The sequence below is a fragment of the Dufourea novaeangliae genome, unplaced genomic scaffold (genome assembly GCF_001272555.1).
Source record: "Dufourea novaeangliae isolate 0120121106 unplaced genomic scaffold, ASM127255v1 scaffold75, whole genome shotgun sequence".
Lineage (NCBI taxonomy): Eukaryota > Metazoa > Arthropoda > Insecta > Hymenoptera > Halictidae > Dufourea > Dufourea novaeangliae.
The window spans coordinates 493867-518567 of record NW_015373946.1 but is presented as its reverse complement, the minus strand read 5'-3'; the positions used below and the strand labels follow the sequence as shown (position 1 = coordinate 518567).

Genomic DNA, 24701 nt, shown 5'->3' with positions numbered 1-24701 from the left:
ATAATACACTTTCGCTAAGATTACCTATTCTGGATCTGTTTGAACGGTAGTCTTCTCGTGTCGTCTAAAGTTTAACGAACATAACGTATCAACTAAACATCATATCGTAGAAAAGAAACTGAATTACAACTCAACATCTGTCATCAACACGATCAACACCACTGTTCAACCGTCAATTCGATGATTCGCAGTTACGCACTACTGTGAAATTGCAACACGTTGCAATTCAATCCAGAATAATTTCAAAAATGTTAAATTGTTATGCACGATACCTTCGCAATCCAGTTGATTTGTTCATGCGTTTAAAGAATCAAGAAAGTCATGAAATGAACGAGTACGAATAGAAAAATTAATATTATTATATGAACAGTTGCTGTTTGCTGGTTACGTTTATTTCACGTTACCATTATAACGTAGAATTTTACTCAACTATACACGCGGTTACGAATATATTGTAACATGATAAACCAAAATATTGTACACAAAAATTCGGTCTTCTAGATTTCAAAAGTAATTTTACATTCCCTTCATCTTTCTGTTATAAACGTACTAGTTAAATAATAAAACTAACGAGTTACTTTTATTTAGGAAAATATACAAATTTAACTTCCAACGTCTGGCTGGAATACAATGAAAAATATGGAAGGCATGAAAGCTAAGCGAGATGCAAGAAGAAAGCGAATTTTAGAGAATTCAGAAAAACGTTTGTTAAAAATCACTGGCCTAAATGGTGATACAAAATTGGAAGGTAAACAATATTAGATTTGGTTATGAGATCAGTATAAAAACAAAATTAGATGAATATCTTTACCAAAAGAATATTAATGTCAAGACATTTCAATATTTTTACAAATTGACTAAGAAGTTAATCAAAATCATACAGTTATCAACATGCCAAATCTTAACACATTCGAGATCAATGATCCAGCATATGCGTCATACAATATCATACCCCTTTAACTGATACCTTTACATGTGGGTTGTATACAAACGGTAAACATTACTGACTACTGAGGATAGTTTTGTAATAATAAGTGTGTCTCGAATGTTTTAAATACCTTAAAATTAGGGAAACTAGAATTGGCACTAGTTTAGAAAAGATTGGCTTGTATTAATTACATGGCATATTGTTAGCAACCAATTGTTATATCATGCCTTCAACTTTATACTTAGATACATCTAGTCAAACCTCGTTTATCTATAGAAACATGCAAGAGGATACATTACAACCAGACATAAATGGTACAATATCAGGTAAGGTAATATAAAATCACATGAGGCTTATATGCAACATCTGCAACTATTACTTTTCTGTACAAATACAGATGATCGAATTAAGAATGCAGATATTCTTGAGTCTGATGATATTCGGAATGGTATATTGACCTCTCCAAAAGATAAATGTAATGACATAAGAACAGAAGCCAAGAATGTTCATAATACTCTTGCTCGAATGAAACTTCTGCCACCTATATTGCTAATAAATCGTACATATTATATGCTACTAGCTTTTATTCTTAACATATTACTTGTTTTAGAATTGGATTACTTATTTGGAGAGGTAATCATGCATTTTTACAGTGTAAATCCAGTATAGTATACAGTATTATACATTTTTTCTGCAGCATATATCTTTGATAATACATGATTAAATATTTCAGACAATCGTTATGCCATGCCTTCTGATGATGCTGGGTCGTTTGTACGGCTGTACAAATACACGGGAGACAGAAGGCGGTAGTCTTTTGTGCACCGCTTTGATCTTATGTAATATTAAACCCGAAGTGACTTATCGAGTTAAAAAGTTTGTAACGCTGCTCCATCTGGTAGTGGAAGATTTGGCTGTATACATTTTTAGTTTCAGTCTAATGCATTATGCCTTTTTTCATTGTTTACGCAAGATCGATATTTTAGAATACTAAGTCAAGCAGAAGTACACAAAACACGCTTATTCGGGGGAATTTTGTAAAGGTTTTATAGAAAATAAAGATACATGGCAATACATCGAATATAACTCTTTAACATTTTTATGAAACTGATGTGTACACTAGTAGCTTCATGAATGATTTAAGTGATTAAGTTAGACATTTTAAGTTAGTTCATAACCTCAGGAAAACTTCCATATTCCTTAATTTTCCCATACAAAACATAGTGATGATTCAATAACGTTTATGGTTGTCAATATAAATGTATTACTGATTAATCGTGTACAGAAGGAAGATGTCAATATAAATTATGTCAATGCTTAACTTTCGTACCTCCTGTCTCAACTCGAACAATATCTAGGTGACCTAACTCTATCATTTCCTTTTCCCACTTGAGCAACTCTTGGTTGTACTGTTTCTTTAATCCTGATGCCTCAGTATTATACTTCGCTCTCTCTATATCCGACATAGCATACCATTGTTCTGCTACATCTTTCATCCAAACCTAATAAAACATCAAGAAATAAATTATACAAACTACCAATTCTATAGATTTGAATACATTTTGTCATTATTAGCACAAAGTGATAAAATCATGAAAAAAAGAATAGTAGAGTGTGTTATGAATATGCAGTTTACAAAAGCATTGCTTGACAGGAGATGATTCTATGTACAAAAACTTGAAAATTTCCAGGTTTGGTTTTCTAGAAATGTTTATTCTACCCTTTCAATGCATCTTTGTGTGCAGAGTACAGGAATCACCTCTTATCCAGTTGTACCACACTCTGTAGTGAAAAAAATTCATCTCAATCTTCTAGTTTTTTTAAACAACCATTAGTATCAAGTGACTTATACCATGCACAACAACGTTAAGAATAAAGATGAATATTAAGAATTATACCCGTTGTGTTATGTTTGGTTTTCGCTCGTTCTGCTTTGACTTCACATATATAAAAAATGAAGTCATTGGTCTTTTTGGCTTTTGAAATGTTTTCAATTTCTGTAATTAAATCTGTCTTCAGTCAATCGATAAAAATAAGAACATTAGTCAGTGAAGAATCTAATATGTAATTATACTTACCTCTTTAACATCCAATCCTCTGTTTGCCAACTTATATCTAGTTTTACTTTCTTTTAACAGCTTCTTTTGTTCCTCGGTTAATGAATTTTCATACTCTTTTACTTTCACAACGTATGTTTCATAGTTTTGTATGTATTCGTTTCTGAGATGTTCTTTATAATTTGGATTTAACTGAGCCCATGCTTGAGAAGCTTTCTGCGCTAAGTGAATAGCTTTCAGGTCAGGATTTTCTTCTTTTAACTTTGACCTGACACTGTTTAAATACATAATAAAACATGATACTGGTCTCTTTGGCTTTGGTGGAAGTTCGTTTTCTTTTGTTGTATATTTTAAAGCATTTTGATAGAATTTTCCTAAACAGCTTCTAAAACAATAAAAAGAGGCATTCAGTTGGCTAATACAGCACGTCACAAAGAAAGTGCACACTGGAACACAGCATCATAGCTGAAGTACAAACTGCTGTTACAAATGCTACAATAATGAATCAAAGTATAATAAGTAAAAGATATAACACCATTAATAAAATAAAGATTTACACGCACGTGCAAGGATTATTCAACTTTTATTAAGGGGTTATATTATAACTTACAAAATATTTTCTTACGGAAATATTTATTTCAACTACAACAATACTATGAAGCAGATGATTGTTTTACCTCACACGTAAAAAGTTTCCTGAATCTATGTATAGTTTGAATCTTCCAAAACCTGCCATTGTATACAAAATAGCTTCCAACATTTGTTACTCTTTTGTAGTCTATTCCACTCCTGACTACCAGGAGACGTTATGAAGTATGTACAATAATAAACTTGTTTGAATTTAAAAATTTCTTGAACATTTATAATTTAGCACAATATCATCGTCATGAGCATCGCTCTGTTGCAATTCAAAATACAAGTGCATAAAAGTTTTTAATCTCAGCTATAAGTAGATAGAGGAAAGTAATTGAAAGTAATGACATAAACACAAAGAGTAGATCAGTAATAATCAGTAATCAGTGGTACTGATTCAGTAGACTGTCTACTGTAGACATTGGTAGACATAACAATAGGCGACACTGGCGACATTGCAGTTTAGAAAAAGATGGAACTACACAGTGCTACATAGCCAATATTATATCTAGATTATCTATTCTTTGGTAAACAGAATAGGATATCCATAAAGTAGAAATAAATTGGGATTTGACATTCGCCATGTGTTACAAATTAGGAAATCCATATCCATTCCAACCAATTCCAACTTTTACAATTCATTTAATGGCAATGCCATCTTTAAGTAACATTTCAAGGTCACCAAATTCTGAGATCACATGTAAATTATAAATTTTACGATGCAGGTTTCGCTTCTGTATGAATAAATTGTACTATGGTTACGTTGTTTGGCGGTGTACATGTGTACATTTCGAATTTCACGATTTAGCGTCCCGCGGTACAACGTAAAATAAAACTTCCAAGCAGAGAAATGGAAGAAGCGAAGGTATATATATACATACTGTTTACTGCTTGACTATTAAAAATGATGAAAATATTGGTTCTTTACACATATAATCAAATCATAATTTTATTTGAATTATGTATGAGAACTTATGTATGTATATTCTCTAAGCTTTGCATATTCCATTTTTTTTAACACATTTGCATCACATGTAATATTAATTACTTAAGAAATTGTTTAATATATGTATGTATAATATTTAATTTGTTAGCAATAATATACTCTATTGTTGTTCATGTTTGCAACAGTGGTACTACATATTAGAAGAGTTACTTCAGTGTTCTGTATGTTTGGAGATACCAAAGACTTTGATTGTGCAGTGCATAATAGGGCATCATATTTGCACTTTTTGTAGAAAAACTTTGAATATTTGTCCTATGTGCAAACAAGAATTTGTACAAACAAGAAATTTTGTTGCGGAAGATTTAGTTATTAAACTAAATGACATAAAGGTTTAGTATTTCAAATGTTTCTTTTTACGATATCAGTTTGAACTTACTAGCATTAAAGTGTACAAATATTTATAAAGTATACATTATTATACCTGTGTAATTGAGAGTTTTATGATTTAGTCATGACAATACTTACATATTTAAAACTAGCAGTTGCTGAAAACTTTTACACAAGTTTTTATTCATAGACACACAGTTGTAACTGAGTTTTTGTATTTGTATTAAAACAACATCATTATCATACAATTAGTGAAAACTACTATTTGCAGTATTATAATAATACAAAGCTTTCATGGATTATTTTACATTACTATATTTTTCATTTTCAGCTCTCTATAGAACAGGAAATAGAAACTGTAAAGCAAACATTTGATAAAACTAAAAACACTGTATATGCTTCAGTTCAAACAGATTTTGAAGCAGTTAAACATTGTACTGTATACCACAGATGTACACAGACAGAAGATATAGTACAAAGAACATACGCTAAACATACTTATTGGTGTTCAATCGGTATATGTAAATTTAAAGGTACATACAATAATCTAGAAACACATTTGAGGCAATGTCACACGGATAATTTTTCAGAGGTATTAAAACCTTTATATATTATAAAAACTTAAGCACTTCAGTTTCTCATTTGATTCTGAAATATTTCAGGGACATCAGCTGTCTCAAATTTTTCCTATAAGATCTACAATAATGACAGCTACATTGCCAAACGATTTTGACTTTGTATTTTTAGTAAAAGACAGAGGCTTGGTTTTTTTAAATTACACTATACGCAGCAACGGCCGTTTAAAATGTAGCGTGCAACAAATATCCAGTTTGGATTCACCTGTCCTACTTCATTATGATTTCACAGTTGGAGTTGGTACACTCCGTTTCCAGCGCCATGGAGTGGTAATGCTACTTATAATAAGAGTGGCTTAAGATTTTCATTATAATAGTTACTAAACAGCAAAGAATATATAATGATTGTTCTATACTCACAACAGGTGAAGTTACGCCAACCATCCCAAGCAACCAACTATGACTTCTGTATTCAATGCAGTGTAATGCAACCTATGATAAAGGGGAACAATTTCAACTGTACCTTCTTGGTAAGGGAATGTACCTGTGACGTAGCGAAATAAAATATAATAACGTCGGATCCTACAAATATGTTAAGACTTATGCAGCATGTTTTGAAACTGTACATAAAAATCGGTTAAAGAACACGTTATAGAAAGAATGATATACAACCATCTAGTTCAAATTCACAGTTGCCTAAAAATATTAAAATTATATTAAGTAAGTTGTGGTATGAACACAAAACTGTAACAAAGTTAATATATTGTGACAAATGCAATAACATTCTGAGTAGTTAGCGCGCTAACCTTTTGAGATGTCAGCTACTTAAAAGACTGTATAGCCGTAAATGGAATTATTACTTGACAAACCAAAGAATTAAATGTTACAAAACGAAATTATTTCCATGATATGTGTCTGTTAAAAGTTCTTTGTTTCTTTCAACAAGTTCTAATAGCCAATTACAGTTTTACCTATAATTAAAAAGTGATATATGCTGTAAATTACCATTTTGTTTATATAATTACGTTATTCTCATATCTAATATGATTATTACATTATTTTAATACGTTGCTTACCAAGCGAAATTTATCAATATTTCACGACAAATTCCCATTACTGACTGATTATTCGTGTAGGTACGTTGATTGTCAAACGGAACGAATCTTTATTTTATAAGACAGTATTAAATAATAAGAATAAACAAATATAAATCTAATATGATTGAATTCGGACACAATTGTTGTTAAACTTTTAACATCGTGTATTTGCAAATAAACAAACCTATAATTTCAATCTCTCGGGTAAAATTATTGTTGCTGTGCACGTGTTACACTGAGTTCTTTCGCAGACGCTGTATTTCACATCGTTCAATTTATTTAAATCTGAAGAATTGTTTACATGGTCGGTCTTGAAAATTGTTCTACTTTTAACTTTGTCGTCGTAAAGAACAAACTACTTCGCATGTTTACATCAGGGAAGGTTTTTCTTTATATAAATTATGAAATGTTATCTAAGTCGAAGAGTAGTACATAACTGTCGTAAAATAAATCGACGAACGTAATTGTGTGCGTATGTTCGGAAGTCAAAAACCGAAATACGCAATAGCATAGCTGAATGTAATACGATACAAAATGTAGAATAACGATTACGACTGCGTCTAACGCATGTGTACAAAGGAAATTGTGTTTTTACGTTTACGTCATGTCTAAAAAAAACAATAAAGTCATTTTGATTTTGTTACGAAGAATGTAAACATTAAATTGGCCGATTGACCAGAACATCTCTACCTTTCGCAATGTACATTTACACAGCTTTCACAAGTTGTTTGCTTAATGGAATCTATGTACCGCTCATCTTTGATACGTGGTTCATTGACAACGAATTAGTTCACCGTTCAATACTTCCGTTCTTTCAAATGATTCGAAATATTTCCATGAAATGCGCATTAATAAATTTAAAATGACTATTCTGAAACACTCGATAGTGCGACACGCACCATTAGAATATTTTCATTTTCTACCATGCGCGCAATAAGTAACGTAAGTAATTGATACCTATGTATTTCTAGAGCGTATTTCATAACGCTTTGGACGTATGTGTTATTCGTTTTATTTAAACGAATTCCTAAGCGGCTACAAAACCTCTCAGCAGCTGTTGCATTGTAACAAATTTTACATTCTCGTCGAACGATCGATATTTATTGTGGTATGTTGTTTTGCTAGACTCCCTTCGTTAGCTGAATCCGCAAATTGAGTAATTCCTTTTCCAATGTATTTCGATAGAATATCTGTATTGCTTTCCTTCAGGTACCTCCTTCGCGTAATGATTTTTGTTGTTCCAGAAGTCGTTCCAGAGGAGACGGACCAGGTCCAGACCACAAAGACTGCTGACTGAGTCGAGTTTTTGTTTGATCTTGATTCGAAACATTACAGGCTTGCGAACCAGATCCCCAGGAATTGTTTTACAATAGCGATACATTGGATTTTGATGTACAAATAAATACATACATCCAGAGACCCGGAATGCTCGAAGTTATTTGCGCCACCGAAATGTTTGTTATGTTGCGAATCAGGCTGGTAATTAGAAGTTTTCAATGGAATTTGTGAAATTGTGTTTCCGGGACTGATTGTGTCCTCCCAATTACGAAAATTCTCGACGACCGTTGCATCTTTGCCGTGCAACTGTGTACCCCCGCTATTTGTGCTCCAGCAAGGTACTGACAGCTGCGATTGCTGACCGTCTTTCCACAAACTGAAGTTTGCAGACTCGTAATTATGAAACAATGGATAATTGTTTGCGAGCTGAGATTGACTCTTCGACATGCCCATCTGATTGGGAAACGAAAATTCTAGAACATCCGGACTTTTATTGTACATCGAGGACGACGATGATAATTGTTTCTGCGGCACTTGGCCGAAAACATTGTGAGCAATGTCGCTTTGATTAAAATTAAATGGAAAGCTTGAAGTGGTGGTCGGACTCAACGAACTACCCGGTAGACTCGGTACGTTCGACGGTACCGCAGAAGCGATTTGATGAAGATTCTTCTGATATGTATTTAACGTCGATAACGTAGAAGCATTCGCAATGGCTGAACTATTTAAACTAACTGGATTATGTAATGGTACCGTGTTCGATCTAAGACTGGGTTTACCAACATTTTGCTGTTGCACGGCCATGTTTAGGTTTTGCTGTTGCACGTCCAAAGCATGACTCTGCTGTTGCATACTTATATTCTGCTGTAGAGCAACATTTCCAGCCTGTTGAGAATTAATGTTACGCGCCACCGTTGGCACTATATTCTGTTGGCCGGACGATTGAAGATGTCCAACATTTTGATGTATCAACGAGCTCTGGGGTATACTGTGAACCTGCATTCTCTGATGCAAAGGTCTGCTTTGATTCGAAACGTGTTGTTGTAAACTAACATTCTGGGCCATCGATTGTTGTCCTGAACTGGTGAAATGTCCTTGAATCGGATAGTTCGATAGACTTCCCATGTGATTTGCCATATAATTTTTCGCAAATTGTGGACTTTGTGCACTGAAAGATGGACCCTGATAACAAACCATCCCGACGCACTGTGATATACCCGGTGGTATCGTGGGTACGTTCCCAGAAGTTTGTTGCTCTTTCGTAGGAAGAAGATTTATTTGCGTTGGTTGCGAGACAGCGAGTTGTTGTTTCACTGGTTTAGCTTGATTCGACGGGGAAACAATCGGATTTTGTACGGTAGTCATTGGAAAAGGCATCAACGGTAACCGATTATGAACAGTGGTCAATGAACTCGTGGATACGATAGGTACATTGCCCGGCTTCGATGTTTCTCCAATAATTGGGGTATTCTTGTTTCCTGCAGGCACACTCTTCGCCGGTGACGTTGAACTCGCCTTAACTTTTTTTTCATTTTCCTCCTCGACGACCAACGGAGATACATTCTTGAATGTAACTTGTTTCTGTTCAGTTTCGGCGCGACGCATAATAGCTTGCATCGCTATATTCTGTCGTGGTTTTCTTGATGCAGGTACCATCACATTAACTTCAAAATTGTTACATTCCGTATTGGCGGTCAACGAATCCTTACTACGTTCCAACGAACCCTGAGGCTTCAGTATACCTATTCTCTTGTCCAAAGTATTCTCCAATAACGTGTCAACATCGGTGGAACCTTTACTACTGGCAGATTCCGAGAGAACCGGACTAGCCGATACGACAAACGGTCTTTCTTTGTTCAAACTAAGTTCTTCCAGTTCTTTCATCAACTCGTTACTCGGTCCGTTCCCTTCGCTCAATGAACTGAATTTGTTGTCACCGGTGTCTCCTCCTACCGCAATAGCAATCAACGCGGAACCATTGATTCTATACTGTGCCAACGAGTGACCCAAACGTAAAATACGGACCGCGCGTAATTTATTGGAAGCCTCCACGTCACCTTCTAAATCGGTGCTCGTAAATTTCAAACACTCGAAACTTTTCTCCAACGGTAAGAAGCCTTGTAAATCACGATCTTCTGGCAGTGGTACCTTAACATACTGATCGTAAGGGAAATCGACCACACAATTCTGTAAGGCATTTAATAGTACACAAAGGCTGGGCCAGATTTGAAGTCTCGATGTGAACGCAACTTCTTCCAAAACTGTGGGCTTTGTGTGAATCCAATCAAGGCACAGTTTTATAGAAGGCAAAGCGAAGTACTCGACGATAGAATTCTTAATAGTGTAGACGGGCAACAACAACGCGGACAGACTTCCTGCTATGAGATCTAAAATACAATCTCGAGCTATTCTTTCATCGAACGTTAATTGTTCGTTTCTCAATGGTTCAGTGCTACCCACGACTACACTTGTTGCATGTTCCAAGGCATACAAATTAATTACAAACATTTGTACGAGCATCCAGGAGCTGAAACTTTCCGTTGCCACCAAAGCTGTCAATGTTTCCGTCAACAATTTCGTGTACGTCGATGCGACCGTCAGGTTTCCAAGATTGTGAATAATACCATGTAGTTTTAAGAAGACTGCTATGTACTCCTGGGAAGATAATTTAGTTTTTCCTTCAATGCTTATCGTGGTGTCGTTTAAAGCGGAAGATAGGGTTTTTGCCAGATTTGTTGTAGCGACAGGAAACGGATGTTTCACAGCAACGGACCGCGTATAATGAAACACGGTTCCTAATTTGTTGCCACGCGATGCTTCCAAAAGGGCCAGCTGGTTATATGGTTGTCCGCTGGATGGTGACAATGACACAGCATGTCTGTAGAAGAGTTCCGCTTGCTTACTCTCGTTTCTATAGCGGGCAATATCCCCTAAATGTACAAGACAATACTGGCATGCATAGAAACACGAAGATTTGTGAGGCACTGACAGATTCTCAACAGCTTTCCATGGTGACGTACATCCATAAACATAGCCCTTCCTAACAAACGCATATCATATAAAATTTGTTATTTCAAAAAATTACATGTATCTATTGAATTTCAATCTCTAAAAAACTGATTTCATCCAGTTACCTTCTGAATGGTAAATCCAGATCAAATGCTGTACAAATTTCTTGTAGTAATGTCAAATAAAAACCACTGGCTGCTTCCAAGCACCAACTAAGCAAAGCCTGCGATTCTCCTCGTTTTGGATTCTTTCTATCCTTTGCTTGTAATTGCAAAGTTGCTATGTAATTCTTAAATCCCAGATTCCAAAGTTCCTGCTCCACCTTTCTATCCAATGCATATTCCAGATCCAATATAAGAACTTGTTGATAGATCTTCTGTAATTGTTGCTGACATACCCATGCATCGCTATCATTTAAAAGGTCTTTACAACGTTGAACTTTATCCTTTAGTGGCTCAGCTTTTCTAATAAACACAGGACTCGAATAAATCTCTGCCAACACCTAAACATATATTTCCACCAAGCTTTAAATACTATTGCTTATTTGTTTACTTACTTTAAAGCTTGTACGGCTGCGTTTAGGCCCATATTCCGTGCACCTTGACTTGTTAATACGGTACGTTTTATCTGTGTAAATAAGAACTTAACCTTACATTGTGTTACACTTGATACACACTATTTAGAAATTCAACTGTATAAGATCTAATGATATGAAACTGATCGCAATAACAAGAAATACATACGTGTTTATAGAGAAGAATGTTTGTTCACGAAAAATACATATTACATTAAATACACCGTCACATGCAAACTTCATAATTTTGTCAGATTACACAGCTTTCAACACGATACACTGAATTTTAATTCCCGATTTCCTTTTCCTTCTATTTACTAGTCAGTTTACTCATAACACACAACTCTTTTGTTGTTTTAACGCGTGAAAGACATTAAATAATACTATATTGATTGATCAAATTATGAATCGAATCGATCAAGTAGAACAACTATAATACGTATATTTTTGTTTGTATTATGAATTTTGTATCAAATTAATGTAATTTAAACGAATTGAACGATTACACCGACGGAAACGCATAAACACAGAAACCTTTGACAAAACTAAACTTTGTCGAACGTTTCACGTAATGTGATTTATTCGATACATGAAAGTCGATATGTATGTATTACAATTGAAAATCTAGGTTAACGGTAGCGTAACGATAATAAATTCGTTACGAAGATAGTTCAAGAAACAGAAAATTCGTATCCACCAGTATATAGATCCGAGAGTTGTACGAATTGGATGTTAATCATCAAGCTTGGTCGAAAGCAACATAAGGACTTACATTAACATAATTATATTAAAAAGAGGCGTAAGATCAATCACATTTCTAATATGTGCTTCACGGTAACGAAAAACTGTACCGCCCTCGCGTAAAACATCTCGGTCACTTTCAGTGGAAAACATCAAAATTTTCAATCGCTGCAAACAAAACTAATAAAAATGTACTGTGTTAAAATACACGTACATGAAACATTGAAATGTCGAAAATTGAACTACAAGTACATTTTTAAAGATCCTACGAAATGTCCTTCAAGAACATGACTTCAAACGAATTAACAATTACGCTATTCGAAATGTCAGGTTAGAAACTGCCAGTGTCGTCAAACAATTCTATAGGTACATGCTACATACATGTATGCATATATGCAGCACTAAGTATGTATGTGTGTATATACACACATCCAACATCGCACATCCGTACGTATGTACATTATTGGTGGTATCTAGAATGTTGCCGTTAGTTTTAGCCTTTAACAAATGTTTCGCACATCTTCGATGTAATTATGGGAAAGCAAATATTTACCGTTCGCTGACATTAGTACGTGCACCTTTTTATATTATCTATGATATGCTCCATTCAGTTCGACAAGTTAATGTCACTTAATTGCTTAAAACGCACGTGGCAGAGTCGATACGTATTGTAGTACGAGTAGTAACGCAGTGTCTAACGCATAAACACATTTATTTCGTTGCAGAGTCACACTATGCGTCTCGATGAACGGAAGCAAAAGGAAATCGAAACGAAACGAAAAGAGATAATGACACGCGGTCTTCCGAAACAAAGACCCTTAAAAGGCGTTAAACAGATCGTTGTTGTTTCTTCGGGGAAGGGAGGTGTTGGAAAATCTACAACCGCAGTGAATTTAACAACTGCTCTAAAAATTCTTGAACCACAAAAGTCTGTCGGTTTACTTGATGCCGACATATTTGGACCATCTGTACCCTTAATGATGAATGTACAACAATCTCCTGTAGTTAATAAGGCCAATCTCATAGAACCAGTTGTAAATTATGGGGTGAAATGGTAAAAATCTTGTTTTGTATTTTTCGTGAACCCATAGTTATCGCTATTATATTTTCTCTCATATATAGCATGTCTATGGGCTTATTAATTGACGATAAATCTCCTGTAATTTGGAGAGGCTTGATGGTTATGAGTGCAATCGAAAAACTTTTATACCAAGTAGCATGGGATCCCTTGGATTATCTTGTTATTGATACTCCACCAGGAACAGGAGATACACATCTTTCATTAATACAGAATCTCCCAATTACCGGAGCACTGTTAGTAACTACACCTCAGAAGGCAGCTTTGGATGTCACTAGAAGGGGAGCCAATATGTTTAAACGATTGAATGTTCCAATTGCTGGAATTGTAGAAAACATGAACAGCCTGATGTGTCCCAAGTGCAACAATGAAATAACTCTTTATGGCAGTGGAGTTAAAACTATGGCTAAAGAACTTGGTATTAAGTTTGTTAACATTTATACATGTTGATACACCACTATAGCTTTTCATATTTTTCTTCAGATATACAAGTCTTGCAAACAGTACCTCTTTCCAAAGACATTGCAGAAAGTTGTGACACTGGCAAACCAATTGTGTTGTCTGCTCCAGACAGTATTCAAGCCCATGCATACACAAATTTGGCAAAATCCATTATTTTGTTCTTAGCCAATCAACCAGTACAAAAAGTATGATATTATCTTTAAAAGGTATTGATAATTTCATTTTCACCTTATGTCATTCAAAAATATCTGTACAACTTACAGATTACAGATATTCAAGTAATCATCATATTCTCCACCTGCTTTGATATTGTATCCCCTCTCTTGCCATTCCTGAAACTGTAAGGCATAACAGCTCCCGCCCGTTTCCTTGATGATTCATCGCAAGATTACATTATATTGTAACACTTTCACGTGCTATTTAAGAACTTTATTGTTTCTGTTTTGATCGTTTCTTTTTCTCCCTTGATGTTCATTTTTTAGTTCTCAAATCCAGTTTTCGAGATGAATAACGGTACTTCCACAAGTGTTCATTCCGATAAAAATGCTGAAATATACGACGTTCCGATGGATGTCATTATCAGACCTATATCTCCCGTCGTCGACGAGGAAAAGGTTAAAAGTTTAATGAACACACTACAAGATTTCAAGTCGGAATCGTCTGTACCACCGATCGATATTCTATGGATTAAAGGCAGTGAAGGTTAACGTGATTTTCAACATACTTTATTTCCATTAAATCTAAGTAAAATTGTATTTCAGTTCCATCCTGTGTAATGCCACTTTTCTTTATTACAGGTGGTGACTATTATTACTCCTTCGGTGGATGTCATCGGTATACGGCGCATCAAAGACTCGGAAAACCATTTATCAAAGCTAAATTAATACAGTCCACAATAACAGATCTCAGAGTGTACCTTGGTGGTTCTACACCGGTTTTAAAATAAATACTCCTAGTTTCCTGTTCTTTTTAAAGGTTTACACATATTGCAGATGCGAAAGATAAATAAACTTATTTATTTATTATTAATTTTGCATTGTGTTGGTACCGATTATAACGAAATGTTCCATTTTAAGATTAGTTTGTCCCTTGCTAGTTCTTTTACTTTTATCGTGTAATAATTATAAATACGTCACATTCAACACTGACAAATTCGTTTCGTGCATACATAAAATTTAGGTATGTACCAAACATTTCTATTTGTTGAAAAGTTAGATCTAAATATGCGTACTTATTGCGGAGAAAAATCATGGTCACAGTGTATGAAATTAATTCATTAAATCTTTCACACTTTTCCCGTGACGTTTTACTTGGATACCTTTTAATAAAGTTCTATTTTAACGTATATAATTCACAGTATTAAATATATTATTTATCTACAAATTACTAATTGTGCTTAAATATATTTGCATTTATATACTCACACTTGTTATTCTTTATGCAAATGTGTATATTATAAACATTCTTACCATTGACTTTTCAAAAGATGATTTTTACGTTGAATCCGTTGTGCCTTACGATTTATGCAATAATGTTATTAACTACTTCCATGTACCTTCCATTACATACGATAGTGTAGACCAGCGAGCAGTATCTTTCGTATTCTTGTACATTATAAAACAGAAAAAAAACGATGAACACAAATGGTTCATGTACTAAGGACAGTCTTATTTTTGTTCTCCTGTGATTCCGTTTTCCGCGAACTTCTCAACATGTCAGTTTTTACCTCTTCCAAATTAAATTCCGAAACAAATTTCTGCTTTAAAATATAAGCGGGTGTCTTATTATAATCATCGCTATTTTTATCCAGATAAGTATCTTTCAAATTCTTTTTGTGGAAATCCTTCTGATCAGACTCCTTAATAAAATACGGTTTGTAATTTTTAGTTGTATCGTCTGTTACATTATCAGATACATCATTAGTCGCATGAGTTTGATGTGTATCATTTCCAGGCCTATGATTGTTTTTTAAATGATTAGGTATAACCGATTGTTGTAAATGCAACAATTGCGTATTTGTTACTTCACAATCAATTTGCATCATAGTTATATGATTGGCAGGCGTTGAAAAAGTTTCTGCAAAAAGAATAAATCGAATGATATCTTACCCATACAGACTTTTCTATCCTAATGGACTATCTTTTTACAGAATATCAGTTACCGTTCATAGGCAGGGCAGGAAGAACCAACGACATTCTTGGTCTGCCCGTACTGTTTTTCCTCGAAGCTGGTAAAAGCAAATGCTCTCCGCTGAACCAAACAACGTAAAACGTATCTTCTCTTCTGCCTAGAGCTTCGAATAACGAAGCATGCTCTTTTAACGTCGGCGAAAAGACTTCGACCGCATTTGATATCGAAGAGCCTGTTGTCTTTCGAAGTATTTCGGATTTGCTCCTTCGTGGCAAATTATATTTATCTTTAGTCTTTTTCTGTACTGCGTATGGCGAAGATAAAAGTTCACCCATAAATTTTGCATCAAACTTTGCATTTTTCGGTGTAGTCCAATTATCTTGATCAGATTCACCACCGATCCATCGTCTTAATTCGTAATCTAACCGAATCGATTCGCTTTTATTTATGTACATTGGACACATAGGTTGAGGCATTGATGTGTTTTTACGGAAGCTTTCTTCATCCTCTTCCTGGATTTCATCGGTAGGTGTCCAGAGCAATGTTCTTCCTTGTCGTGTATACTGTTTATTAGTAGAGACGTCCACAGGTAATACATTCAACTGATTGCTTTTCGAGAGGACACTGTTATAAGAAATAAAAACGGCTTTAACATGGTGTGAATAATTGTAGATTAGAAACATTTATCAATTTTAATAACACAATCATAAACGTCCTTGACAATTTACCTAAAAGTATTGACATTAAAGGATACCATAAACACCATTCCCAAAAGAATAGCAACATTCTTCTTCTTTGCAGCGAGAATTGTACTCCCAAGTTTGTTATTAGTACCCATTGTATTCTCTAACGTTGAGAGTTTCTGCTTCAAGTTTGAATTCTCCTAATACAAATGCAACTTGGTTAAATGACCTACCCTAACCATGAGTTACTTAAATGTTAGACTGTTCTGAGAATGAAAGCCTAGTTTTTTTCCATTTATCATACACTCTACAAATTTCCTCGTTCTCAGAACGGCCAGAGTATAATAAATAAATGATTGTACAAAAATTCTCACCATTTTCAATTGCTTATTTTCTTCCTGCAAGTCAGAAATTTGTTTTTCCAACGCAGTTACATACTCTTTCTTCTTTTTTCGCGAAAGGCAAGCGGACTCCCTGTTTTTTATCATTCTTTGTTGCCTTTTCAATGCCTTTATTTCATTTTCTTGTCGTCCAGTGAAATTAGCATCTTGAGTTTCGTTTTTAATAACGATTGGAGCATAACTTGAATTTTCTGTTTTAATTACTATTGGTCTACAGCCAGATGAGTCTTTCTTCACAACTATAGAGGTACGGCCAGTCGTATCATTTCTAAAAATCAAAGACGCATCACCGACACCGACAGTGGATTCTCTTCCTGACATGTAAACATCAGCAGTATTCATAGTGTTTTCTTGCGGTATTTGTACCATACTTGCTTCTGCTTTTATTTGTACTGGTGAAACCTGTACCGAATTTTGAGCTTTAATATTTTCATTGGTTGGCAATAAATGAGTCATGAAAGGATACGACGTATAGTTCTGCTTAACTTCTTGCGCGAGCGCGACAAAATTTTGCGTGCTCAATAATATAGCATTCTGGGGCTGTTCTAGAAAGTATAAGGTACACAAATATAAGTATATAGCATAATTTCATAAAAAAATGTTATGAAATTACTTGTAACAGAATATTGTTTTACCATCGGTTACAGACTGCACATTAATCTTTTTTGGCTGAACTTGAATATGTTTGGTTGAATTTGCTTTGGAAATGATAAATTTTTTGCACTTTTCATCCTGAGATTTAAGAGGCATAAGTCTTACTTGTCTTGCAACAGTTGTATTTAATAGGGGTTCTGGAGACATGGATGGTGAACTATTTTGAGGTGGTGAAATTGGTGGTGTCTCTGGAGTCGACTATAATAGATCAATGCACAGAATATTTAATTACTAAAAATTATCAATAAAATTAGTTTTGACGTAACAGGTATACCTTAAAATTGCATAAGAAATTAACAGAGTCAGCATCTACTTCAGATCTACTAGACTCTGAATGACTTAGTGCAGGAGACAATGGCAATTGCACATAAGGACTTACAGGTTCCAACTTAATTTCCATTTTTACATTGTTACTTAAATTTGAATCTGTGATTAAAAATGACACAAGATTAGTACATGTATAATTTTATAATCAAGCATCAGTTTGTTAATGTAGAATGTGTTCCAGTTTTACCTGAATTTTGTTGCATGTCAAAATCTTCAAAACAAAGTGCAGGTTCCCCTAAAGAAATATCATTTGTGATTTGATGATTGAAGTCATTTTCTGCTTCCATAGATATTTCATTTTCCAAGAAAAGTGGAACACCTAATTCAGAACTTAAAGACTGTAACAAATCATCCGGAAGAGGTGAATAATCGTCATCTGCAAAAAGATACAAGAAAGAATATGAATTCTTCCTTTAAGTTGTAACTTTTTTCGAAACAATGAAAAATGACAGAAAATAAGAAAGAGACACAACAAAAACAATAACAATTATCATTAAGACATTATGTCAACCACTTACAATATTGTAATTAGACAACAACAGAAAAACTAGATAAATCGAATATGACATAGTAATTTTTATAATTTGAATTTTCTGGATTTGACGCTTTGCAAACAAAAACATATGAAAGTAACCTTACTTAAATTCCTGTAAAATTAATTCATCTGAAAAGGGTATATTGTATATAATATACCATACCCATTAATTCAAGATCTGGAAACATCTGAATTTCAGACGCTGTATCGCCACTCCACTGTGGATCTTGATTTATCAACATGTTTCACCAAGCGTGAAATATTTTTTGGGGATCTGTGATAACCTACAGCACTATTAGTCCGGTAGATACATTAATAATTTAATATTTCAAATGAAAACAAAACTGATGCACTTGCCGGCATTTAATTCTATACATAGGTTGCAAACAATTTTCGACGAAAACTAGTCAATTCACAGGAACGCATGTCAATTCAGATCAAATTGTAATCACGCTGCCCCCACCGAAAAGTCAACGACAGAACATGACAGAACACTGACATACAATGTATACACCACATGTACCTACGTGGTAATATTTGATGGTAACGCAATGCATTTTAAAAGTACATACAGAAAAATCGTGTGATTTAAGATATTTCAATATTTTTTCAAATGATGTCAGATTGTATATTGAATTTCCCTGAATCGAATTTGTTCATTAGCAATTGTCGACTGTGGTGTTTTTCTTTACTATTAATCTTTTAATAATGCTAAATCTGGTCCGAAAAAGCTATTACACGCTAACTAGTCGTAAGCTATTGTCGCCAGATAGCGTCAGTGTTGTTTAAACAATTTGAAATTTTGTTTAAATTGCGTGCTCGTGGAACATTGTTTCACTTTATTTCGTATTCTATCAAAAAGATATAAATATTTTTCGATTCGTAATCAATATCTGTTGATCTCTTTGATGGGGAAATAAGGAAAATTTACTATTAAGTAACTGTAATGCTACTGTATACCACGATTTTTATGTATTCAATAAAATAGGAACATTTTGGGATCTAAATAATTATAAAATCTGCATGAAACAGGTATAACAAATTTCTACATTTAATAAATCATGTTCATACATCTTAACAATGTACCAATAATATAATTTGTATACATATTTTCTCTGTATATGCAATGAATACCAGATATCCATGCATCTTGTGTAATGCACATAACCATTTGTACATCTGTAATCATTTCATTCTCTTCTGTTTCAATAAATGATTCCTTAAAGCAATTTGCTTTTCTTTAAAAGAACGTTTCACTTTTCCTTTCACCTTATGTTTCAACATTTGGAAAGCTTTTGTTTTCTTTTTTTCACGATTCGTTGTACTACAGAGTGGATTCTGTCGTCCATCTTTGTAGCCAAATCTTTCTCTGCCCTCTTGTCCTTTCTGAAAATAAAAGGAATTAACTTGTACTAATGATTTCCAGGGTATAACCGTAATTACGAAAATAATTAACAAATACACTGCTGAGGGTATTTTAGCTGACTTTTCGTCCACGTCAATTGCATTATGCTACATTAAAATGTCGGTTACCCGTGTCTAACAAATCGTAAACGAAAAGTTCGGTGTCGGTCACTAGTGAATGTGAAAGGATCAATATAATTTAATGTTCTACATGTTGTACTACAACAAACCTTAACGGATTCAATACGAGCTTCTTTATCGTGTTTCCGTTTCTTGTATATATTCTCGATGTCTGCCAATTTAACAAAATCTCCACGTTCAGTATCGTTTGCGTGAGATCGTTTTAGGCCGCGTTTAGCGTATGTTACTTGTTGCTTTGCTAATGCCATATCTATTGTCATAAAATCCTGATCGGTTAATAAACGTTCGGTAGATATTAGGGATGCCTTTTCCTTCTTCTCGGCAGTTATAATTTCTTTTTCCACCGATCTTGAATTTTCTTTTGTCTTCAGCTTTAATCGTTTTCGTTCTAATTTCTTCATTGAACGACCCTTTTTTTTCCTTTTTGGGTTTTCCTTATTCCGAACGACACTATCGTTCTCTGCCTTGCCCTCTTTATCTGTATTTTTATCATTCCTACTATTTATTTCTGTATCAGATTTGATACTGGTACTACCTAACACCAAATCTTTATTATCGTTTTTGGTATCTGCAGTAACTGATGTTTCCTCACCATAGTTGTCATTATCGTCATCGTCATCGTTATCGTCGTCGTCATCGTCGTCGTCGTCATCGTTATCCTCATCGTCATTGTCGTTATCAACACGCTTATAACTATCGTTATCATTATCACCTTCATTATCACTACTGTGATTTACATCGATCCATTCATCGTCGTTGTCCTACAATCAAGATTTTGTTAATTACAATATTATTACTTGTAAACAAGTTGTTACTTACGTCATTTTCACTATCTATTTCAAAATTTCTTTGGTTTTCAGAAGAATTATTGTCTATCAAAATTTCAGCTCCTGGTATAAAATCGTTAGCAGATACATGTCCATATTTTGGCGTTTCTAAAGACACAGTTGTTTCTGTGGGCCGACCCCTGTCATTTTTGTGGAGTAACTCTGGCATTGTGTTTCTGAATAAACCGATTAATGAACGCGCAGCCATCATCACACTACGTTCTCTGTATAGCTTATATCGCGCTAAATCTTGTAATAAATCTGCATTCATAACCAGAGGACATCGTGTGCATATTTCTCGAATGGCATTCAAGCTGCAATTTAGAATTTTATACTGAATCAATAACGCACTATGACAATAATTCGTTTCTAGAATGGCCATGGAGCTGTGAAATTACATACCCAATAGCCATAACATCGGCGGAATTTCGTTCCGTAACGAAATTGTTTGCTAAAGTTTTCACCACGGGTTCCAATACATCAGGTGGTACGAGTTCATGACAGGATTGAGCAACAAATTGCAAAAGTTTCGTTACCTCTACAGTAATTAAAGATAACAAATCATTAAATTTTATTTAATCGTAAAGATCATTTTTTGATTAATTGAAAATTCACCTCTTTGATGTGGTTGCAGAAATCTTTGAAGATAAGGATAAAAATTTAGTAGAAATAAATTGTGTAGACCGATGAGCCTAGAAATTACGTCCAAAGTTAACAGTTTAATTTCAAATCTGTCGTTATTCTTTTCTAACTGCTTAAACAGTTTCTCTGCAAAACCTTGCGGATCATGAATCAAATGTAATGCCGAAAAATTATATACTGGTGCTTTTGATGCTTTCTTCTTAGACTTCTAAAATATTCGAAAATTGAATACACATTATAAGTTTCAATGATCACAATGGCACCAAGGGTTTTATGATAGTAATCGACTTACCGCTAATAATTGTTTTGCTTTTGTTAATTGTTTCTCACGTTTCTTTGTCTTCTTGTTTACTTTATTAGCCATTATAATTTCTTTGATATTCGGTTCGCTATCGCTATCGCTATCGTCATGTTCACTTTCTGCTATACTGGTTCCCAAAAAAAATTTTAAACAAGTGACCATAACTTTAGTCGTTTTGGCGAAACATCCCGTTGCCAGGACATTAACAGTTTTTGCGTCATTCCAAATATTTTTTTTGTATAATTCTACCATAATATCCGCAGACATTTTTGCGGCTCTGACATTAGAATCTTTCAACATTGAAAACATAAAATTTTGTAAAGTTGTGTTAATTTTCGCATTCTTCTGTTTAGCATTGATATTTTTAATATCAGCAATAATATGTGTCTCCAGAAATTGCCTCAAATTTTTATTCTGACACCTCAAAAGTTGAAAGAATAGACTCAGAAGTACAGTCGGTTCCAAAAGAGATTTATTACGGAGTTGAATCAATGCTTTGCAAAATGTCTATAAAAAAATGACCGATTAATTCAGTATTATAACTCAGAAACCATTACTTCAATGCAGTAGTTGTTTGTTATGTAGCATACTTACTAATCGCATTTCATTGTCAAGTACTGTATTGTAGGTTTGCAATACATCAATGATTTCCTGAGGAAACGATTCTAGAATATTTGGATAACAGTGGGCCACCTGTATTAAAATAACGAAAATGTAATTAAACTATGTTTTAATGAATCAGCAATAGTTGTCTGTACTAGCGGTGTCTTAACTCTACAAAAAACAATGTATTTACATATTATAAAACTCTTTATTCGTTAAACATAAATCAGTAGATACAAAAGAAAAACTCTGCACACTGATAATTTGCTTATACAGTAATATGTTTCGCGAAAAATGTAGAGTGTTTAGTGCGTGAAACTGTGTATGTAGTTCTGTATGGTAAATCCAACAGTTTTAGCTATTACGAGAATAAAATCGTAGGATACGCAACACTTAAGTTTCGATTCATCCAAACTATAATTTCCTACAAAACTTAATAACCCAAGTTGACACATTGATGGAATCTGAGCCAGTAAACTGGCATTTATATCAACTTTCTCGTCAAGAATCGTACAAAAAATAGCAAGCATTCTAGAAATTGGAAAGTTGTGCGGGCCGCAGTTAACACCAAATTTTGACGCCGTTTTCTTGACAACATTTTTTCTTTTTCTCTTAACCTTTTGTTTCATAAAGAGATGTTTGTCTTCTTTGGCAGGATTATATGACGCAAGATACGAAGCAATTAATATGTACTTTGCATAATACGGTAACTCAAAACTTAATGCCAATTTTGTTGTCGATTCAATTTCTTTGGATAATTGGCTATGTTTTGAAAAATCTTCTGATGAAACTCGTAGATAAATAAGTTCTAAATTTGTTTTGAAAACAGTGGAAATGTTCCTCCACAGCATGGCAGTATCATCCTTTTTAGATTCATCTGTTTCGATAGGTTGTATGTACTTAGAAAAATTTATCTTGGCCATGTAACGAAGTTCATTAAGATCTCGACAGAATCGTAGAAACACAGAGAGAAATAAATTTACATAGTTTTTGTAAAATGTATCTTCGTAATTGCATGACTTGTATTTAAGTAATATTTTAGAAAATTCGTTTTGCATGTACTGAGAAAAATGAATTTTAATCGGTTCGTAACTACCGATTTTTACACGAAACTTTTCCCATACTAATTCACTTATAAATATTACGCAAACATTAATTTTTGATAATTCTTGCAATCTTGAAAACATAGGTAGCAAATTGGAATCAATGTCTCTCAGTTTTTCGCATTTATCAAACACAATCATAATCGGACGAGTATCATTCATGGAAATTTCTCTAAGATTTGTTACAAAATCTACAATGTTATCGCATTTGTGTTGCAGTTTAGCACTGACTGCAATCTTATTTGAGTTTGAAGATAAATCATTTAATATGTAATTGAATATGTGCTTGCTATTCACATGTTCAATACAATTAATAATGGCAGTATTATATTTTAAAAAGGAAAGCATATTTTGCACTACTAAAGATTTTCCAGTTGCTACATGACCATACACAAATATGCTATAAGGCATTGGTTCATCCAAATAACCAATTAAAGAATACAGCTGTTTAATAACATTATTTCGACATATAATTCTACCCTTAAGATATTCCAAGTATTTCTCCATGATTAGTATCCTTAGGAACTTTTTAATAATTACCAATTACAATAATGCTATAAGAAGAAACTATCCATACACTTTTTTTCATAGAATTTGTTTATCATACCTGTAAGAGAAATAATATCTCTTATTTCTGGAAATCTTACAGTATAAGAAAATAATGAAAATAATTAATAAAAAAAATTCACCTGTGCCAGGAAGATGACTATTTCATCGAGACTCTTATTAAATTTATTAGGTATTAAACGAAACACTTCCAAAATGGATTTGTAATGTTGATGCTGTTGAAGAAACTGCAAGAAACATAAAAATGTAATGGCAATGTTTGCATTTAAATAAATAATTATTTTGAATAATCAAAACCACACGTGCACTCATGATATTGTATCAGAAAACTAACCTCTTCCTTGTAAGACTCTGGATCTCGTTTAATAAGATTTTGCAATTGTGGAAGATTTTCTGGTAACTGATTATTATGTCTCACCATTGTTTAATCTATATTGTTTAATGCAGAAACTATTAGATAATCATAAAGTATGCATATGTACACATTCGATAAAAGCAATACCAACATTAACTGACATTAACACGTTCACTACAATTCACGCTGTTCGCTACTACCATATCATTTCAAAAAAGTTCGTTACATTTAGTCAGTGGAATGTTCGTACATATATAATGTGA

General features: G+C 33.8%; 9 protein-coding genes and 1 long non-coding RNA gene across 10 annotated transcripts; 5 read left to right on the top strand and 5 right to left on the bottom strand.

The window, feature by feature from the left end:
* Nucleotides 1-183: 183 nt before the first annotated feature.
* LOC107186081 lies at nucleotides 184-2009 on the top strand. Its single transcript, XM_015573888.1, has 5 exons — nucleotides 184-510; nucleotides 589-748; nucleotides 1174-1254; nucleotides 1326-1561; nucleotides 1662-2009. Exons 2-5 carry the CDS (start codon nucleotides 631-633, stop codon nucleotides 1920-1922), a joined length of 696 nt encoding a protein of 231 aa, XP_015429374.1. The 5' UTR covers nucleotides 184-510; nucleotides 589-630; the 3' UTR covers nucleotides 1923-2009.
* A 229-nt stretch (nucleotides 2010-2238) lies between these two features.
* LOC107186039 (transcription factor A, mitochondrial-like) lies at nucleotides 2239-3882 on the bottom strand. Its single transcript, XM_015573832.1, has 4 exons — nucleotides 3663-3882; nucleotides 3007-3370; nucleotides 2827-2925; nucleotides 2239-2430 (listed from the first exon to the last, which is right to left on the bottom strand). Exons 1-4 carry the CDS (start codon nucleotides 3743-3745, stop codon nucleotides 2239-2241), a joined length of 738 nt encoding a protein of 245 aa, XP_015429318.1. The 5' UTR covers nucleotides 3746-3882.
* Nucleotides 3883-4455: 573 nt separating this feature from the next.
* LOC107186038 (E3 ubiquitin-protein ligase sina-like) lies at nucleotides 4456-5424 on the top strand. Its single transcript, XM_015573831.1, has 4 exons — nucleotides 4456-4483; nucleotides 4750-4953; nucleotides 5283-5342; nucleotides 5416-5424. Exons 1-4 carry the CDS (start codon nucleotides 4469-4471, stop codon nucleotides 5422-5424), a joined length of 288 nt encoding a protein of 95 aa, XP_015429317.1. The 5' UTR covers nucleotides 4456-4468.
* A 10-nt stretch (nucleotides 5425-5434) lies between these two features.
* On the top strand, nucleotides 5435-6032 carry LOC107186084. The gene is made up of 3 exons (XR_001516175.1): nucleotides 5435-5543; nucleotides 5614-5856; nucleotides 5952-6032. It is a non-coding gene; the product is annotated as an uncharacterized LOC107186084 (long non-coding RNA).
* Nucleotides 6033-7435: 1403 nt separating this feature from the next.
* On the bottom strand, nucleotides 7436-12798 carry LOC107186079 (protein SMG7-like). Its single transcript, XM_015573886.1, is given in 5 exon segments — nucleotides 7436-8029; nucleotides 8031-10941; nucleotides 11036-11374; nucleotides 11467-11537; nucleotides 12779-12798. Coding segments are annotated over 4 exon segments (3483 nt in total). The 5' UTR covers nucleotides 11499-11537; nucleotides 12779-12798; the 3' UTR covers nucleotides 7436-7828.
* A 158-nt stretch (nucleotides 12799-12956) lies between these two features.
* Nucleotides 12957-14041, top strand: LOC107186080 (iron-sulfur protein NUBPL). Its single transcript, XM_015573887.1, has 3 exons — nucleotides 12957-13279; nucleotides 13348-13721; nucleotides 13787-14041. The coding sequence occupies exons 1-3, from the start codon at nucleotides 12960-12962 to the stop codon at nucleotides 13954-13956; spliced, it is 864 nt and encodes a 287-aa protein (XP_015429373.1). The 5' UTR covers nucleotides 12957-12959; the 3' UTR covers nucleotides 13957-14041.
* Nucleotide 14042: 1 nt separating this feature from the next.
* LOC107186082 (sulfiredoxin-1) lies at nucleotides 14043-14817 on the top strand. The gene is made up of 2 exons (XM_015573889.1): nucleotides 14043-14467; nucleotides 14563-14817. Exons 1-2 carry the CDS (start codon nucleotides 14269-14271, stop codon nucleotides 14709-14711), a joined length of 348 nt encoding a protein of 115 aa, XP_015429375.1. The 5' UTR covers nucleotides 14043-14268; the 3' UTR covers nucleotides 14712-14817.
* Nucleotides 14818-15357: 540 nt separating this feature from the next.
* LOC107186059 (cyclic AMP-dependent transcription factor ATF-6 alpha) lies at nucleotides 15358-18737 on the bottom strand. The gene is made up of 8 exons (XM_015573855.1): nucleotides 18659-18737; nucleotides 18148-18336; nucleotides 17908-18059; nucleotides 17615-17831; nucleotides 16953-17524; nucleotides 16624-16778; nucleotides 15927-16519; nucleotides 15358-15841 (listed from the first exon to the last, which is right to left on the bottom strand). The coding sequence occupies exons 1-8, from the start codon at nucleotides 18735-18737 to the stop codon at nucleotides 15414-15416; spliced, it is 2385 nt and encodes a 794-aa protein (XP_015429341.1). The 3' UTR covers nucleotides 15358-15413.
* An 876-nt stretch (nucleotides 18738-19613) lies between these two features.
* Nucleotides 19614-24609, bottom strand: LOC107186048 (protein SDA1 homolog). Its single transcript, XM_015573842.1, has 9 exons — nucleotides 24418-24609; nucleotides 24206-24310; nucleotides 22405-22503; nucleotides 21802-22317; nucleotides 21483-21717; nucleotides 21270-21405; nucleotides 20860-21181; nucleotides 20130-20801; nucleotides 19614-19881 (listed from the first exon to the last, which is right to left on the bottom strand). Exons 1-9 carry the CDS (start codon nucleotides 24502-24504, stop codon nucleotides 19681-19683), a joined length of 2373 nt encoding a protein of 790 aa, XP_015429328.1. The 5' UTR covers nucleotides 24505-24609; the 3' UTR covers nucleotides 19614-19680.
* LOC107186044 (origin recognition complex subunit 5) lies at nucleotides 22662-24023 on the bottom strand. Its single transcript, XM_015573840.1, has one exon. The coding sequence runs from the start codon at nucleotides 24021-24023 to the stop codon at nucleotides 22719-22721; it is 1305 nt and encodes a 434-aa protein (XP_015429326.1). The 3' UTR covers nucleotides 22662-22718.
* Nucleotides 24610-24701: the final 92 nt, after the last annotated feature.